Source organism: Pelobates fuscus, chromosome 1 (assembly GCF_036172605.1).
Source record: "Pelobates fuscus isolate aPelFus1 chromosome 1, aPelFus1.pri, whole genome shotgun sequence".
NCBI classification, from domain to species: domain Eukaryota; kingdom Metazoa; phylum Chordata; class Amphibia; order Anura; family Pelobatidae; genus Pelobates; species Pelobates fuscus.
This window is the reverse complement of record NC_086317.1, coordinates 416418586-416438981: the sequence shown is the minus strand read 5'-3', so window position 1 is coordinate 416438981 and position 20396 is coordinate 416418586. Positions and strand designations below refer to the sequence as shown.

Genomic DNA, 20396 nt, shown 5'->3' with positions numbered 1-20396 from the left:
CTTGTAACAAGCCAGAAAATCTGCCATACAAATAAAAATGTCTACTTGGAGCAAGGCAATGAATGGGATAGTAACCTTTTCTCTTCATTTAAAGTGACTAAGTACTGACTGACAAGGTGATAATTTCCTAGTTACACAGATGCATAAATGTGTGCACCTGTGATTATTTGAAACATAATATTGAACAGATAATAAAAACTGGGGTTGCAATGTAAAACAACATAAAACCTATAGACTTATTTAACAGGCCTATAATTTGTGTTGTAATCCTTATAACATTCCTTTATTTTTTTTGTCTTTTGTTTGTGATAAATGTTTGCTAGTATCATACATTATTTGCCATAACTCCTTTTGGATTTGGCTACGTATTGACTTTTTCCTTTTTGAAGTAATTCTACACAACGTAATTTGCATTAGAATGTTAGGGGTTTTTACTGTGCTGAAATGTAATCTTTATTTCATTGGTAGAACGTGATAAATCAAGAATTGTTACATTTTACACAGCTTTCACAATTGCACCAATTCTGATCGCTATGCAGTTAGGTGAAAAGCACCTCTAAAATATGATTGACCTGCTGGATGGGGATAAATACAAATGTACTTCTTGTCAATATCGCTTTTGAGATCATCTCTGCCAGATCTCTTAAATGAAAACTGTTCAGCTTGGTATTGTTGAAATGTTGAGCCTGAAGTATAGCATGCTGGGAGAATTAGGCGATCTTTCAGAGCTGTATATTAACCTGGTCTTTCATTATGTGTCTATGGCACAATGCATTTAAGAACTGGGTTTGAAAGAGATATCATAAAGGAGTATGAAACAACTATGGTGTCTCACCTTGCATCCCTCACATGAGCTGACTCCATAATGATATCCAGACGACTTGTCATTGCACACAAAGCAAGGCTTGTAAACACGAGGAGGTGGCGGAGGTGAGGGGGAACTTGGGACCATCTCCTCAGAGCTGGTACTTTGTGTTTCCACAGCTGAGAATATACAAAAGAGACATAATGTAGAATTAGTATTATGCATAAACCACAGTGATATATCAGGAATGGGTGGCGCATGCCTTTAGTTTGAGGCCGGTATCATGTATTTTTGTATCAGTTAAAAAAGATCTGGTAGATTATCAAAGACAATATAGCAATGGCTCGTAAAAAATGCATGCTCAGTTTCTATTTTTTTCAGGCACAACAAGATCTGCAAGGCTCCTATATTGTGAGAATATTTATTAAACCTCTGGCATTGATGAAAAGAAGTCTTGCTTACATTTTTCCTCTCCGCCTCCCTCGATGTCACTGAGGAGACATGGCCTCCTCCAGCAATGGTCCAATCCAATATTTCCCAGGGAGGAGCAATGATGCTCGCACATGCCTCCAATTCATTCAAAGCTTTCTTAATAGCTGCAACGTCACGTGACCAAGGATTTCTCAGTCAGTGCAGCAGAGGCGCCTCCAGTGGCAGTCAGTATAACAGCCACTAGGGGTGTGTTTAACCCTGCAATGTAAACATACCAGTTTCTATAAAACAGCAATGTTTTACATTGCAGGGTTAAAATAACAGGATCAATACAGTGGTCCTTTACGTACACAACCCACCTTTGCATTTAACATGCTATGAAATATGAATATTTTCCCTACAGGGTCTAGAGTTTGCAGGGTGTATGCCTATGACCAGCATTCTCATTTATATCTGTTTTCACCTTCTTATTTACCTAGTTGTTTTTACAGAAACACTTTATAAAATTTTTCCATGATTCCTGAAAGCCAAACAGCCAGCCGAGCATCATGGAAAAATGTAAAAATTCTGGAGAGTCTAAGGTTATTCATTACCAAGAGCGACTAAATAGTAAATCCGCAACTGTTGTCGCAAAGCATCATAGGAGTCATAGACGAATAAAAAATGAGGAATGTATTGCACTCTAGAGAATCTCCAAAGTATTGAACAGGGATAATTCTTGTAGTTGCTTATTTATTGCCGAAAAAATAATAAAAATACACCAGGAAGTAAACAAAATAAGGATGATAATTCAAATACAAGAAAAACAAATAACGGGGGGGACAGGGACGGGACACACCACTAAACAAGAAAATACGCGTTTTACGTCTTCTTCAGCAATGGGAGTTATAATTCTTCAACAGCTGGGGATCTGCTTTTTGGTCACTCTTGGTCACCTTTAATTTAAAGTTAAGGACGAAACAGACAGAAAACTGCACGCAAAATACTTTAAAATCTGTCCTTGTGCAGAGATACTAAGTGTTCCGTCTGGAGATGCTTCTCAAATCCTAACTGGCATCAGGTAGGCAATTGCATTAAATATCTGGCAATGAATTCCCAAACCTGAGACTCTTTAATACAGAGGGATTTCATTATTCCTCCCTGTCTACTATTAAGCAATGTCTTTGACTAAAGGAAGTTGAAATGTGAATATCCACAAAAGACATGTGCTACTAATTTAGTACAGCCCAAAATAACCAGGAGAGGGGGAAAGAAGCAGCCTTAACCCCAATGTAACCTGGCCCTTGCAAGCCCCCTCAGGCTGAGAACATCCCCTAGGGGCAGCTCTGCAGATGCTTTCTATCATAGCTTTCAACACACACAGAATTTCCTGCTACAATGCCCTGAAAAGCACATTCCAGCATCTACAGGTTAGAGCAGCGGGTGCTCCGGCAACAGCATACCCCAGAGAGCAGCGGGCAAAAAGGCCCCCTCTCCTACAGCTGCAACCCAGGGAGACCGTACTACCACACACACTGATTTTCTGTTTTATCTTTGATTTCTTCCACTGCTGGATTCTTTTTTTTTTTTTTTTTTTAATGATTTGCCTCTGTTTTTTCAAAGATTTATTTTATCTTTCACTCAGCATTTTGTCTACAGCACATTATTTCAGCGTCTATACCTGGCATGGTCAAAAGATAGCTCCCAGGTGTTAAGAGAAACACAACTTCTGTGACACTCAGCCTCATTGGGGGTTGTACCTTTACATAAACTGGGTTTTGTCTATTAATCATCCCTCCTCTGTGTTAATTTGAAACAATTTTGTAGTGAGCCATCCTCACTGCCTTTCAGTGTTATCATTAGTGGTTTAGCCTGATGAGTGTCTTTCACCTTCATTCACAGAAGAATAGATTTGTTGACACACTAAATTATTATTGTGATTATTTATATAGCCCCAGCAAATTCCATAGCGCTGTAAATGAGTCTCATTCGCTATAATTCACTTAATTCCAACTTTTTTCCCCCCAAGTGTCTTGTTCACACAGTGGAACTTATCTCCATTAGATTATTCAATTACGGTATATTATACTTTTATTAATCAATAACGCCCCGTTAAAAAATATTCTGTTTGAGGTACTGAGTCCAGCATGTCTGACATCCATCTCCAATTCAAATAACATGACTTCATCCAGAATGCAAGCGCCACTCAGGAACTAATCCATCAAGAGCATATTGAGCTCTTTCTCGCTCCTGTCCTCCTGTCTACAGTCAAGAATCTTTCATCCACATAAAACTGTCTGACAAAGACAAAGTGGTGGAAAACCAAAGAAAGGTGTACATTTCAGAAGAAGGGGGAAGGAAAGAATGGGACAAAGAATGAGATTGTCCAATAGCGGGAGGACGCAAGCTTTCTGCCAGAAAGCACAAAGAGGGGCTGAACGGTGATAAAAACAAAATAAAAAACTCATTAGCTGGTGGGTTTTTATCTGACAACCTGATTTCTAACTAAATGCTGCTCTATTATAATTGTTTTCTTTTTTTTTCTACTTAGCATTGCACACCTGGCTGTGTGATCTCATCCAAATTAATTAAACCAGTGGTGTCGTGTGGGTTGACTGGTACAAATGGCAGTATTGATGAAATTCTGAACTGCGTAATCATACAGCATTTCAGATTTAAGGTGACTACATGGCAGGAATTCACCAGGGCTAAAAGCTTTTAACATACAGCTACATTAAAGGGATACGCTAAGCACTAAAACAACTCTGGCTTAATGAAGCATTTTTGGTGTATAGATCATGCCCCTGCCACCTCACTGCTTAATTCTCTGCAATTTACTTTGTTTCCTTTTATGCAGCCCTAGACACGGCAAAACGCAGCACTGCGCCAATCATCTGAATCAATGCATCTCTATGGGGAGCGTTCAGCGTCTCCATACTAAACATAGGTGCTGCACTCAGTGCCGCACTGAAACAGGAAGCACCTATAGTGTCAATCTGAGTGACTGGCACCAGAGGTGTTACTAGGCAGCAGTGTAAACACTGTATCTTATCTGAAAAGACAGCGTTTACAACGAAAAGCTTGCCGGGACAGGCTATAGATACTAGAACCACTACATTAAGCTTTAGTGGTTCTGATGACTACAGTGTCCCTTTAATTGAAATTTACTTGCACAAACAGAAGGTTTCTGCAGACTATAGCAGGCAGTTAACTGAGCAGAGGATAAGAAATTCTGAATTAAACATACTGTATACAATAATGTGGTTTTATTTGGGTCCTGGGGAGCATTACTACCAATGGTTAGAGCGGTGTTTATCAGTACTGATTTGGTTACTTAGGAAGGCGAGGTAGTTTTTACAGGAGCAAGCACAGCCATAGAGTCTTTTTGTCTTGAGCTTTATGGCATTTGTAGTGCTGAAGCAGCTAGGTAAGGACATCTTGATTTAGTTTAGATTTTCCCAATAGTTAGTACCACTTACTCAGCTCACACAAGCGCACAAAGTGAATTCCCAGTTTGCTCTCATGTTCTTAGAACCCAATCACTTTACTGTGTTTTAAAACACCAATTCATATCACCAGGGATCTTAAAGCTCTAAATTCCTGCTCTGGAAACAGGGAATGCGCATCAAGTAGAGTGCACCTGTCTACTTCAAGTTGATCTACAACGTACATAAAAATACATTTACACACGTGCTATTATGTTTATGAATTTCTGTCTTTTACAATAAATTATATTGATGGTGCTCACGAAAAGATACTGCAGCAATGTTCTTATCTTCCAGATCAGGCATGTCAGGCATGTGGCCCAAGGGCCACCTGGTTCCACATCCCTCATCGTGTCTGATGTTAAATTACATTCTAGCCCAGTCACATGTATTTTACATACAAGTGTCTGTTATGTTCTTGTACTATGCTAAAGAGAGTTATTTTTAATACTAGTTGCAGTTTTTGTTCATGGTTCTGTGAAAATCCCCTATCTAGTGAACAATGGGACAATTAGGACAAATTACTGCCCTCTTGATAAAGAAGACTTTTTCCTTAAGAAATCTGACTTGCGAAAACATGTTACAGTAGCCTGTGGCTTTCCGTTCATCTTAAAATAATATGAACCTTTTTATTCTCCATTGGTAAGGGATGCGGAACAGAATTTTTTCCTTGCAGAAATGAATAAATACTAAAGGTAAATATAAATACGTTTTCAGGGGAAAAAATCAGGGAGAAAAAAAAGACAAACCATGAAATGAAGGCAGACTAAATTTCCCTATCTCATGTGAAAGAAGCAAATTATTCAGGTTATTCAATTAGGGCGACATGTGTTGATGGATTTGGTTAGCAGGTGCATTTGTGTATAATGCAATTGATCATTGTGTAACATAATGGTGTTATGGGGCAGTGTTTGCAGAACTTAAAATGGGATAATTTGCTTTGCAAGCAGTATGGTCCACCACCTGGAGAATAAACCGAATACAAATTTAACAGCACACATCTCAGCCTTCTCTCTGATGTTACAATGTCACTGGTCCATTGCTTTGTAAGCAGTGAACTCTGAATACATTTAAAAAAAAAAAAAAAGTAAATCACTTAAATAGATAAAACATAATATAACTATCATCGTCTGCATGATAACTATACAACAGTGCTGCTAGGATTGCCGATATACAATTTTTTTGTAAATGAGGTATGTTGCGAAAGAACTCAATTCATCAAGTAAGGGTCTAAGTACTGCCTTCGTTAATCACATTATGGATTTCCATCATGTAGCATGGCAGAACTGTACTCATCATGTACTAGCCATCAGAATGAAGATATATGTTTCCAGTTAAACATGATGGATCTGGCACAAAAAAGGGCTTTAATTTGATGTAACATATACATATATAAATGCTTATTTATTATAAAATAAATACAAACAAAGGCCAAAAAAAAAAAAAAGAAAAATATTGTTTATTTTTTATTTTATTTTTTTTTTTACAGTTTTTGCAGTAATAATGTGTGCATAATTAGTGCAGGTTAAGGAAAGTAATTAAAAATAAATTAATTTAGTCTTGATTTACAGAATATATAATGTGTCTGGGATTTTACGTTTTTTTTTTTGGTAGTTAAAGATCACAAAACACAAGGAGTAAAATAAATTTTTAATGTGGAACGATTTTAGAATTTGGTATGTTTGTCGTGTAAGCTCAATAGCCATCAGAGAAAACAAAATTGCCAATCAAAAGTATATATTTATATAAAGTAGACATCACAGGCTATTTACCTTAGGTTATTTTGACACTTTTTACGTAGCCATTTCACCACCAATCTCTGCTAAATATTGGAGTAAAATTTAGTTTGTTTTGGTTTTTGACACACAAACTTATAACAAAGAATTCTCATGTGTATTTTGTAAAGTTGGTGTGTGCTATTCCTGTACAAAACCTCATTTTGTGTTCAGCTATATCTGCTTACTACAACGATACCCCCATTGTAGGTCTTTGGTACTATTTCGTGAAGCTACAATGTCATATAGGAGAACTGTCCATTTCAGTATTTACAGTAGAATTTTGAGAGACGGATTTGATGGGCCTATGTTTCAATTTGTGGCATTATAGCAGTTTGACTGGTCGAAAAAAAAACACAAAGGCCTACCACTGGTAAAAGTAGACCCTCCAAAGTATCTCATGTGGTGCATATTGTGCCTTAACATGTCCCCATTTTTTCACCTATGTATGTCAAAGTTTGTGGTAAAAAATTATTTTGGGCATTTTTTACATACATATTACATTTTTGCTGGGCATTTTGTATATTTGATATGTGCCACTATGATCAAAGCCCCCAAATTATGCCCAGCTAAGTCTTCTGAGTAAAACTATACCCCCAATGAATGTCTTTGGCACTATTTAAGCTACAGTGTCATATAGGAGACTTGTCCATTTCAGTATTTACAGTAGAATTTTGAGAGACGGATTTGATGGGCCTATGTTTCAATTTGGGGCATTATGGCAGTTTGACTGTTCAAAGAAACCCCACAAAAGCCTAGCATTTGTAAAAGTAGACACCACAGGGTATTTCAAATGGCATATTTTAAACCTTAGCACATGATCATTTTTTTGCTAGTTTGTACCAAGTCTAGTAGCAATTTCTGCCTTTTTGACACACACTTGGAGATGTTACTGTATATTTTGCAATCCTTATGCGTGCTACAGCAGTATAACAGATAATATGTTGCTCAGCTATGACGTCTTAGTATAACAATACCCCCATGTGTACCTTTTTCAGGGATATGTGGATGTTGAAGGGGCACATTGGAGACCAAGCCATATCAGTTTCTTTCAAACTTTGAATTTTTTATGCTGGGTCCATGTGCAACTTTAGAGCATCTTAGCAAGCTGATAATTTAAACTACCCCACAAAGGCTTACCATTTATTAAAGAAGGTATTAATCACTGTATTAACCTGAATCAAACTCTGAGGCATTGTCTATCAACTCTGTTTGCTGACAGAATTCAGAATCCTCCTCGGCACTGAACTTCCTAAGCATTTTTAACTTTTTACACAAGAACTTGAATTAAATAATCTTATAAATTATTTTTATTTCTATTTGTAATTTTTTTAAATCTTTTCACCCCTAACGTAACACTAAACTTCCAAATTTCCCATGAATTACCACGCACCCTAATTAACTAAATGAAACTAGAAAAATAAAAATAATAAAATAATCAGTAAGAGGTCAGAATTGCAGCAGCCTTCTTGGCCCTAAACGTCGTCAGCAACTTTAAAATGGAAGAACTAAATAATAAAAAATAAATACAATTAAAAAAAAATAAAAAAATAAAAATATATATATATATATAATAAACAATACACAAGATCCAGCGCACTCTCCTATCTACTAAACAGCAACTTCAATGTTGACAGATTTTATTAGTTTTTAAAAGGTTTTTTTTTTTAAAAACACCTTATCTAGGCAAAAAATAATGGGGATTTAGTTACATTATATGATCATACATTGCATAAGCCTGCCACAACGTCAATGTACCCCATCTTTGGCAGGTCCTACTCTCACAGTCTAATGTCTGCTCTTATGAGATTAACCCACTTTCTTGGGGAAAAAAATTCCATCTGAGGCTCTCTGCAGTACAAGACTAAATAGGGACCTGAGATGAGGCACCTGTGACAGGGAGGGGTGCAAAACCTTTTAAAAACTAATAAAATCTGTCAACATTGAAGTTGCTGTTTAGTAGATAGGAGAGTGCGCTGGATCTTGTGTATTGTTTATTGTATAATATGGCCCCCAGCAGCACCCCATTTAAGCATGTTCAGGTGAGTGCAACCCCCCCCCCCCCCCCCCATGTTCCATATATATATTTGGGAGTCTAGCCAGCTCCTTGGTTTTGCACCCCTCCTTGTCACAGGTGCCTCATCTCAAGTCCCTATTTAGTCTTGTACTGCAGAGAGCCTCAGATGGAATTTTTTTCCCCAAGTAAGTGGGTTAATCTCATAAGAGCAGACATTAGACTGTGAGAGTAGGACCTGCCAAAGATGGGGTACATTGACGTTGTGGCAGGCTTATGCAATGTATGATCATATAATGTAACTAAATCCCTATTATTTTTTGCCTAGATAAGGTGTTTTTAAAAAAAAAAACTTTTAAAAACTAATAAAATCTGTCAACATTGAAGTTGCTGTTTAGTAGATAGGAGAGTGCGCTGGATCTTGTGTATTGTTTATTGTATAATATGGCCCCCAGCAGCACCCCATTTAAGCATGTTCAGGTGAGTGCAACCCCCCCCCCCCCCCCATGTTCCATATATATATATATATATATATATATATATATATATATATATATATATATATATATATAAACAATTTGCAACTTATTCGCCCTGGGTGTGAAAAACTTTAAAACAGTTGCCAATACAAAGGCCGGGCTGAGAGAGGCAACCAGGGCAGTAAAAGCTGGTTTCCGTCCTTATGCCCCTCTAGTAGCACAACCTGCACTGTTTTCTTGTTGGGGCTTGCTGGTATGTGGAAACAGAAGTGACCTGTCTCAACCCTTCTGCTGCTAGACCGGCTGATGGTTCCTCACTGCGGCACTAAGTGAGCAGCCCAGAAATCAGCTGAAACTGAAAATCCAGAATTGTGGATTTAATTTCAGCATTTGCCTTCTTGTAAAGAATAAAGGCAGTGTGTGTTGCCATTTGCATTAGGTAAATGCCAAGCTTTTTGTACCATGCCCTGGTCTTCCTCAGTATTAAATAGGGTTGCAGCAGTTGGTCGGACAGGTCAACTCCCCCCATATGCTTGTTGTACCTCCTAATGCAGACTGGCACCCGTTTCTTGTCTGACACGAACTGCGAGTCTTCGAGTGTGCTCAGTATGCATGGATGTTAGCATGAACACCTCCTTTTTATCTTAAAATTTGAGAGCCAGCAGTTTGTCCAGTCAAAGAGCAGCTGTTCCCCCCCTCTTGAGCTTTTTTTTGTGCCAGGGCTTTTGAGAAACCGACACGTGTTTTTTGGATAGTGCCGCAGGCCACAGTTTCAAAGCAATAAAGCATCCTAAGAAGTGGGATGCTGTTGTAGTAGTTATCTATATATAAATGAGTCAGTGCCCCAATTCTTTTTAATTCTGGCACACTGATGGGGTACCAACTCCATTTCCTGGCGATGAGACCCTGATCATTAAGTGTCAGGTACTGCGCAGCATAAATGTTGGTCTGGGTGACGCTTACAACAGAGGGCCCTGTAGTATCTGGCAAAGAGTCATCACCACTCTCAGAGGCAGTGTCTGTGGCATCAGAGTCGGCTGCTAAAATATCATAGGCCTCCTCAGCAGTGTACCTTCTAGACACTGTGAAGCTGTAACTTGTACTTAGTTTTTCTAACTTTGTAAAAACTTTTTTCTTTTTTTATACTTTTTCAAACTTTTAGTCCCTAACTAGCTCAATTTCCCAATTTCCCACTAGTCCACCCACTCCAGCTAACTAAAGAATCAACATCAAATTAATAAAACAACAAATTAAATAAAATTAACCACTAAGGGTTAAAAAAATATATATATAAAAATTAACCATTGAGGGTAAAAAAAAAAAGTTTACATTTAAATACTGTGATCAGAAGGGTTTAAACTATTTTTAAAAGTAATAAAATTACTTTTTTTTTTAAACAGCTACAGTTTAAACTAAAATGGAACACAATGTTGCAGCACCGATCCATTTCTCTCCACTTCTCTACACACACAGAGGTGGAGGGAGGAGGATCAAAAATCCCAGCAGCACTGTGATTGCTGTGACTGGCTGTCACAGCGATCACATGTGCTGGGACAGCGCTATTGGCGGTTGCTGGTCTGCCTGTGACATCGAGGCACCCAGCAACAGCGTTAACCCTCCAATCACCGCGATCTGGTGTTGATGTTAGTAAATGACGGAAATTTTCCGTCAAGGGTCCTTAACGCAAGGACAAGCTTGACGGAAAATTTCTGTCTTTGGTCGAGAAGGGGTTAAAGGAACGTTATAGCGTTAGGAATACAAATATGTATTCCTAACGCTATAGAGCCCTAGTCACCATTTATTTGCTTACCTTAATCCAGTGCCGGGCTCCCTCGGCATTGGTGACCTCTCCTCCTCCACAGACGCCAGCTTCCGAGTGCGCGTGCATTCAAACCTGCCCATAGGAAAGCATAACTCAATGCTTTCCTATGGGGATCTTTTTTGACGCTGGACTCCATGTAAATCGCGGAAGCGGCCTCTAGTGGCTGTCAGGGAGACCCGAACAACTAATTCCGTGTATTTACCTCATAGTGCCCTATTAGACAAATCTAGGTAGTGCCCCTTCTTAAATGTTGTTTTTTTCTTTAAACTTACCTAACATCTAGCGCCAGGAGGAACCTCCCTCCTTCATCCGACATCACAGGGGGCCCTGCGCGGTCCTGCCATTGGAACATGTAAACTCCGCAATCTGAGCCACTGCGGGGAGGACAGAGGGATTGATTTGTGACAAAAATATATATTGGTTGTAATAGAAGGAGGCGGAGGGATAGCATACAGGGAGGATGAGCAAAGCTTACCATTGCAGGCTCTGCCTGAAAGGGGAGAATATCCTTACGTCTGTCGGCAGCACGCTGTGTTTACTATGTTGGCCAAAAGTTTGTAACCTGGATGTCAAGTCACCAAAACGGTGCTGTTTAGCGAACTAGTAGTTCCATCCATACCATTAACCTCATGGGGAATGGAGCAAGTGCTTATATATTATAAACATTTATTAATTAATACATAAAAAAACCAAAAACAAACCTACCAAAAAAAATATTGTAATTTGGAGCATGGAGAAAATAATGCTGCACATCTCCATCAACAGTTTGGCAGAGCGTCAATTAAAAATAATTTAAACTTTTTTATTTTAAAGAGGATGCCAGCTGGTATTGAAGTCACCCCGAAAGCCTTCAAGGCATATGCATACACTAACCACCTGAGTATTTCGCCCTTTAAGAGGCGTATTATGGGATGCAGAGCCCATTGCATACCAATGTATGATCCCACCGGCAGGGTGAGGATTAGTCAGTAACTGTAACTCCCCCAATTTCTATCTACTCGGATCAATTATAGGTATCATATAGGTATCACTTTCTAATGGTCTTTTCTACAGAGGAATTACCTTCCCCCATATACATTACCATGCAATTACTATGCAAAACTTCACAGATTGACCACACAATAGACTGAAAGCAGAGTGATTTTCACCTCTTTAAGATAAGACAATGCATCATATTCTAATACTATCCCTTCCCCCTTCACAAATACTGTTTCTTCATTTAAATGGCTCAGCAGGGAGGGAAGACCCCTTGCATTCTTCAATCCATTCTATACATACAAAGACTTGGAGACATAATTGCTGATTGCAATCTTCATTTCAGTAGTGTGTTTGCTTAAGGTGAGCCCCATCAGATCTAAGCTCCTCTCTCCATTTTACTTCTTAAATTCCAACAGGTTTTGCACGTCGTGACTAAAACCGTAGACAGCTGGAAAAGGCTAAACATTTATTTTGTCAATCTAATTTATGTAGACCCAGTCATAAAAATAAATGAACGAACATTTTAAAACAATGGAACGTGGTGTGCTAAACATAATTTTTTTTTACATTTTAAAAGGATTTGGACATGAGTTAAAAAGATATAAATATAAAATAAAATTCTGTTTACTGTCTATTTTGTCACATATATTTTAGTGAAAAGAACAAACTATTTCACAATTAAGCCATGCATCTTAATATTTCACCAAGAGACAAGATGATTTTAGACAGTCAGAGGGAAGTGTGTTTGTGTGTAACCTCCTATTTAATTCAGAAAGAGGTATTTTCTTTGTTAGCCCCTATCAAAAGCATTTGTACCTCGGGTGAGACTTTTCTCCTCTGTGATATAGCTTCATATAGGCCTCTGTACTATTCTGATGCCCATTGCACCAGGACGTACTTTAGCCCATTGTACAGCGCTACAAAATTTGCTGGCGCTATATAAATACTAAAATAATAACAATAATAATAAAAAAGTAATTCATTGTGTGCTCTAATCATTTATCTTAAGTCGTAGGTGTGAATTTACATTGATAGACAGTGCTATGCATGCTTCAAGGTGTTTTGCATCCCCGCGGTCACAAGTTTGGTCCTAATGGTTTGCTTGTTGATGGAGCATCTTAAAGTGACCCCTTGACCTGTCACCTAGGACATCCAGCAATGTTCCCCTGAACAAAAAACGTTTCACAGACACAGAGTCAACAGATTCCATATCGACAGACAGAAATTGGTTAAAAGCATCTCATACCTGAGGGACTGGTTATGTCAGTTCTTAATTTGGCAGGCAAGGGGTGTTTGCATTAGTGGGGGAGAATCTCTGCCCCAGGTGTTGAAAAGCTTTTCAGCTTAGTCTTGCTGAAGCATTTCACCTATTGTCACTGAGAGGAACAAGCGCTATAGCATTCCAAAATCGCACACCAAAATACACAAGCAAGCACACACATATAAACACACACACTCAGAGCCGACACAAACAAGCACACACAGACTTACTAATATAAAACCGCATGTGTGTGTGAAATGTATACTAGAATTTTGGCTGAATACAGTTTACATTGTTTTCCGTTTTATAAAATAAAGTATGCATTTAAAATGTTGCTGTGTTGTTTAGCTGTTGAATGCCTTTTGAGCGAAATGTTGCCGAGTTCATATGACTGAAGTTTCATTAAAACTCTGTTTCAAATGTATGCCTCTCAAAGAAGTAATTTGCTGCCAAGGTAAGGTTAGGGTGGGGTTAAGGTTAGGCTATTTTTAATACAGCAATAGGACAGCTTTTCTATAATGGCACTTGACTTTTTAAACTTGCATGCACAAAGAGTTTTATATCAGTAGAGCACTCAAAACATTTTTTTAAGAGCAGGATAAGCCGTTTTTGCCCATCCAGCCAGGTATTTCCTCATTATTGCGCATACCATTTTCAATTTGATGATGATCATGATGAAACAGGGAGGAGGGGGGGACCACTGTATGCTTAAAATGAACTGGGACATTCAAAAGTTACAAGTTTCCATAATAGCAGACAGCAGAATGTTTGAGGGACATTGGGTTCTCAAACTATTGGTCTATGAATCCTTTGGTAGATAATATCTGCTTCTTTCTACCGCCCACAATAGTTCTTTCGCTTGACAAACAGTGATCTCAATTTTATTAAATGTTCTATTAAAGGCAATGGTAATGACACCAATTAAATAGTTATCTCAGATTAAGAGAATTATAAACAGCAGTTCAATCTTGATACGTTTGGGTACATGAAAGATCTAGTTAGGTAGGTCGTTAGGGGATATTCGACTTCACACCTCATCAAGAATAGTAGCTATCATGTTCAGTACCCTTCCTTCAAGTGTACACAATATAATATAAATAAAAAATTCAACCAACACCACCAGTAACAAGCAACCCTCTGGACTACATTAGCAATTTTGGGGGGAATAAGTGGCTGCTGCAGGGGCAACATGTATGACCCAAACGCACTTAATTAGCTTTTGGTGTTTAGAATATCCCTTCATATATGAACTGTCTTGTTTACTTATCACTTATTTAAATAAAAACAGAGCATCTATTGAGAAAAGGGTAACACAAGGTTATAGTTTAAGGGTTATTCCGTAAAGCCGACTTGTCGTGTACCAAATGGGGCAAACCCATCTGGCTGCGCATGGCGTCATTTGGACTGCATGGCAATGATTTAATATTTTGTAGGCTCATTCAACTAGCTCCCGGATTTCAACTGGACCAAACGCCGCTGGATGGCTGAAATCTGGGCTTGGATTTTAAAAATGCCAATGGAAAAAAAAGTAAAAAAAAAAAAAAAACACAACGCTGCAAGGATTAACCATGTGCTAGATGGACAGGGCTTTCTATCCAATCACCACATTAAACTATATCAAAATATATTTTTTTAAAAGCCTTTCTTATGTGATGCAGCAACTGTTCACTGTTTAGTAGATATGTCCCTACCTGCCACGTATAAGGGCACAATATTCAAAAAGACAACACACGTCTATCTACACACATTTTATTAAAATAAAAATGAAGGTTTAGACAATTTACATGGATATGTCATGCTTAACCTGCCACTGCTATCGACCGCACGCCAGCAATATTTATGATTGTTTAGGTTATTGATTCAGTTTTATTTATTTTCTATGTATATTTATATGATAATAAGCACTACGCATAAGCTGTTTCACGTTTATATAGTTTCATATTGAAACTGAGACACGTCGGTATGCAACTATTCCCAATGGTGAATGCGACCTCCAACAACAATAAATGGGAACTCGAGCTAGACAGGCGTTTTAGGAGTGCAAAAAAAATAAAAAAAATAATAATAAAGCATTTTAAAAAGCAACTTCCTGAACAGACTTATTACATAAAATATCCAATGTGAGACTGCGCTGTATAAACAACCTAATTACATTCATTGGCAGTGACCTTGAGTAAAACACGAGTGGCTCTACTTTGATGTGACACTTGTGAGGTCAGCTCGGGTCAATGACAACTTGCGGAATTAATTAACTGCTCTGATTCTGCATGTCACTATACCTGATGTGCAATGGTGAGACTGCTAGACATGAATAATTATTCTTTTTTTTAGTCCATTAACCTTTAGACAGAAGGATGATCGATGCTTTTCATGCACACACTGCACTTGTGAAGCAATGGGTTAAACTATACTTTTCGAGCGTGTAAACAAATATGTAAGCCTTCTACAGACCGAAACCTTGAAATACTACATGGTATCTTTTGAAACACTTGGGACCGCATGGGGAGGGGGGCTCTTGTGTATGTTGTTATAACAGCATCAAACATGTCAAATTATTTCTGGAATGTGAGGCACACACTAAGCTAGCCTTCCAATCACACTATGCACTCGTTAGCTAAGAATGAAGTGTAGTATTATATTGATGAAATATGCCAGCACTGAAGGTGCTGATGACTTGAGCTGAAAGTAAGTATCTGGGACACATCACTAGCATTCAACTTCTGTCAGATATCAACCAGCTGCAAGACTTGACTCCTGCAAGACCAATGACACTTTACAGTTACACATATTTTATGTAGCCAATATAAATTATGGAACATATTATATGAGCATATTCACAAGAATCCTGCTACTCATACATATTGGAACCATCTAAATATAAGAATACCAAGATGCTTTAGACAGTCAAATAAGTATAATGATGTGTAAACGATAGCACACTACACCTGTGCTCTATATTCAGTTTATACATGTTTAGGCAGGCATATCCACATGTTAATACGCAAGTCTATACATGAAAACACAACCTAGATTTTGTGAAAACTACATGAGGTTTGTGTGTGAGTCACAATCAAGAAAAGTTTAATGTAAGCCTTCCTATTCTGTTTTCTGCAGAAATACACCCTTAAAGGGCCACTCCAAACACCATGGTCACTTCAGTGATTTGAAATGGTCATGGTGTCTGAAGTTTGTATGTGCAATGTTTTACTATGACACACTGCACATACGGAGCTTAACCCCTCTGCTGCCGTACATGTGACTCCACCTTCGGCAGCGTCATTGGGGTGTCATCAGCCAGCCTGGAACTAGCGTTCTGTGCATCTTACACACTTTGCATTCATTGGCCAAGAGTGGTCTGCTGGCACTCTCAGCCAATGAATGGCAACGGTTGCGGCTTCAGCGACTCGGCAGACGCTGAAAGCATGTCAAAGGACACCACAGAGCCTGGCTGGGACCCATGTAAGGGCGGCAAACTGTTATTAAATGGCTTACTCCATTATAGGGGAACTGGGTTAGGGTGCTCCTAGCAGGCTGTAGAAGTTGAATTAATAATTTGACCCAAAGTACTAAGGAAATCAATTTAAAAAAAATATATAAACAGAAGGAAAAAATCCATCATTAATGAATATATTAACCACAGGGGAAAAGGTCCAATTCTGCAGAAACCTAGATGCAAGAAGCAATCACCATGGAGACCAATAGAATGTTCTACAACCAGAATTTCCTCATTTACTTTAATAATTCTTGCCCTTAGTGTTTTAAACAGTGCTTTGGTAGCAGTACATAGATAGACCTTGAGTTATGAGGGTATAAAGCAAAAACTGTGACTGGAAAAATTCCAGAAATTATTATTCTTAAAGTTGTTAAAGGGACACTATAGTCATCTCAATGAAGTGGCCTGGGTGTCAGGTCCCTCTAGGGTTAACCCTGCCTGATATAAACATAGCGGTTTCTGAGAAACTGCTATGTTTACATCTGGGGTTAAGCCACTAGAGGGGCATCGGGTTAAGCCACTAGAGGGGCATAGGCAATGATTGAGGCATATTATGCCTCAATCACGCAGAGCGTCCATAGGAAAGCATTGAAAAATGCTTTCCTACGGACACTTTGAATGTGCGTGCGGCACTGCCGCGCAAGCGCATTCGGCATCGGTGACGTCAGACAAGGATGCTGACGTCGACGGGGGAGGAGAGGTAAGGGAGCCCGGAGGGGGAAAAGTGTGAGTAACTGAAGGGGCTTAACCCCTTCAGCGCCGCGGGAGGGGGACCCTGTGGGTGGGGCACCCTCAGGGTACTATAGTGTCAGGAAAACCCTTTAAGTTTGGAGCCTAACTGTAAGAATCTATTACTTACTGTCTTGAAATGGGGGAAATCTTAATTAGCTTCTACAAAAAGCAACACTGAAAACTAAGCATTTAACTTTTTGCTTCTGTCCTCAACCTATTGTGTCATCAAATAACACCATATGCAAATGAGTTATTCTACTAAAGTAATCAAAAGTTAGGGACCACCTCAATAAATGTAAAATGGCTAATGTCAGATTAATCTAACCTTTACAATCAGAGATTGATAGAAAGGAGACAGATAGATAATGACAAGACTAATTTAACATTAAGCCTCTTACAAGTATTTGCAGGTTCCTAACTTTTGACTTAGCCTACACAGTATAGGAAAACGTGCATGGAGTTTTATGTTGTTTGTTTCACTTTGCTCAATTTGTTTTAAAGGAAAAGTCTAAGCGCCAAAATCACTTCATCTCATAGAGTGGTCCTTCACTGGCTGATTGTGGCGACTGCTTTGCATGTTATCAATGCTTCTGACTGTGCACATATCTGTCCAGCTGCTAAATTACAGATCAGTTTACTGTCCTTTATTAAAGTAATTTTAATATAAACAAAGCTGTCATCTAAAGGAACATATTTTATTTAAAAAAAAAAAATAATAATATATATTTTTTAATTAGTGTTCCTTTAAAGACTCATGACATGTTTTTGTTTTGGGTTTTTTTTTTCTGATAAAGATTGAATTATAGTGCATCCAAGCTTTGACTATAGCCTCACTAGCGTACATTGTTAGAAGTGAATCCTTGATGACGCAATACCGTTTTAGCAACAGAGGCATTTACCACTTCTGACCAAACCCTTGATTTTCATCCAAATTATCCACCCACTCATGCACGTTTTAATTTCATAAGTTCTCCTCTGCACTTCTCATTTTTCGCTCTTCCTAATTTCATGTCACTGTACACGGTGTAAGACACCGAAGCAGATATCCAGTGAGCAAGCAAAGTTTAAATCAATTCATGAAGCAGAAGAAATCATGTTACAAGAAATTGACTCGCTAATTTTCATTTTTGAGGAAAGCCTGTTTTTACTAAACAATGAATAGTAGTGAAAAAAGCTTATCTGTAACTATAGCCAAGCTAGATATTTTTGTCGGACTAGTTATTGTTGGCTATATTTTGCAATTCTGTTTTCAATTCACTGCAATTTTGTGCTTAGTGAAGGGGCCACTGTGTGTATGCAAGCCAGAGTTGCAAATGTTTCAGGCAGGTTAATTAATAAGTAGCAAAGCTTTGCAGGTATCATGCAAAATAAAGAAAACAGCAAAACAATGGTGTTAATACAAAGGCATAGGTTTCTGGGAAACTGTATAATGTTAAAGCAGAGTTAATAGGAATCGCAGTCAGGATATTCCATTAGTGATCTCTCATACATTGATAATAGAGCCACATGGAGTCTTTTTCCTCATTTTGTTGTTCCAAATTTTAGATGTATAAAGGAAGGAGCATTTTCAGCAAATTCTTTAGATAACGCCTGACTCGACAAACCTCTTTATACAGACACGCACTTGATATCATTAAAGTTTAACTGGGTCACACAAAAAAGTCCCTAAGTTGTCACAATAATCCTTTTCCCATGACAATGAGGGGTCCATTACAAAAGACTGCCTTTCCCCTCTCCAGCATGCTGTGTGGTTTTAGCAGAGTTTGTATTTCTAAGTGTCTCATCAGTCAGGAGTCCACTTACCTAGAAATCCAAAAACATAGACACAATAGCCTGGGTTTATTAACTTTTTTGCTTACCACAGGATGCAGAAACACACTGCACATCCATATGGCTCCTTTGTATTTCGCATCTGGAGGGGGAACAGATGCCTTTTTTTTTTTTAAAGTAATTTTTTAATAAAACCAAACCATGATAGATCACCTGTAGACTGACAGTAACAGATCATATTCTCTAAGAGTTACAGAGTTACCTACTATTCCTACACTGGCTGGAAAGTTTTCTGATACTGTGTTTATTTTGTGTGACTGGTAACTTGTTTGCCTACCTTTTTCAGCCTATTCCTATCTTAGCCTCTGTGTCACCCCTCTCAATTTCAATGCTCCGTTTCCCTTTTCTCTGTCACCTCTATATCATCTTTTAGCACCCATCTCTTTCAAATCTCACTCCTGGACTTTACCCTTGCACTTTCATATTCATCCTTTTAACTCCAATTCTCTCCGTACAGCACTGCCCTTCTGTCTGTCTGCCCTCGTTTTGCCCCCAATCCCACTCACCCCCTGTCTCAATGATTGACAAAAGGCTGTTTAAACGACATGTGCTTGCTTTTACTTGAAATAGAATATTTAAGGGCATTGTGACATGAGAGTAGTTCAACTTCTACCATAGAATGCCTCGTGAGAATCAATGCATGTAACAATCTTAATCTGAAAATGAACATATGGATGTGTGTGTGTGAAAAGCACCAGGAATGAGAATCATTACTCTGGCTGATTAGAACAATGTTGTGATTTATGGATGGATACAATGGAGGGATTCTATGGAGTGCTAGCAAAAATCAGTTCATGCAGTGATGCTATGCGTCTCCCAGTGGTAGGGGTGTGGTGGTGTCTGGCTTGACTTGCACAGAGTTTTCCTGGAACTCTGCAATGAGAGATGAAAACAGCTCTGTAGAAAGTGACGTGAAGGGGTGCACCTCTCAGAAGGCTGTCACAAGGGTTTGTCTTGATATAGGTGCGGTGCTCAGGTATCACTGCCTTGTACTGTTTTTTAATATACTGCTGTAGGAAGTGCAGTGTATGAGGAAGGAATGATCTGTAGTTATCAGGGAACAAATAAACCCTTTTCTGAATACAGCCTAATCTTTTGTGCAATTAGAATAAGCCAAGACAACAACTGCAGCAAACAGTGCCAGCGAAGGGCCTGGTTACGGCTTCTGAAGCCTCTTGCTAAATTTCCATAAGACTCCTAAGAATCTTTTAGAAAAGCTGGTTATCTCTTTTGCCATTTCCTGAGGAGATCCCTTTACAGTCCATGGCTTAATCCTCCTTAATAGCTTCTGAAAACAACACAACAAACAAT

The 20396-nt window shown here is 38.5% G+C and overlaps 1 protein-coding gene across 2 annotated transcripts in view; it reads right to left on the bottom strand.

Moving 5' to 3' along the window:
- The window catches only part of RARG (retinoic acid receptor gamma), a 174836-nt gene that overhangs the window by 11880 nt on the left and 142560 nt on the right, over positions 1-20396 (bottom strand). For both annotated transcript variants that reach the window (XM_063428479.1, XM_063428480.1), the window contains one exon: positions 836-984. In XM_063428479.1, the coding sequence (XP_063284549.1) occupies positions 836-984 (149 nt within the window). The remainder of the gene's footprint in view (positions 1-835; positions 985-20396) is intronic.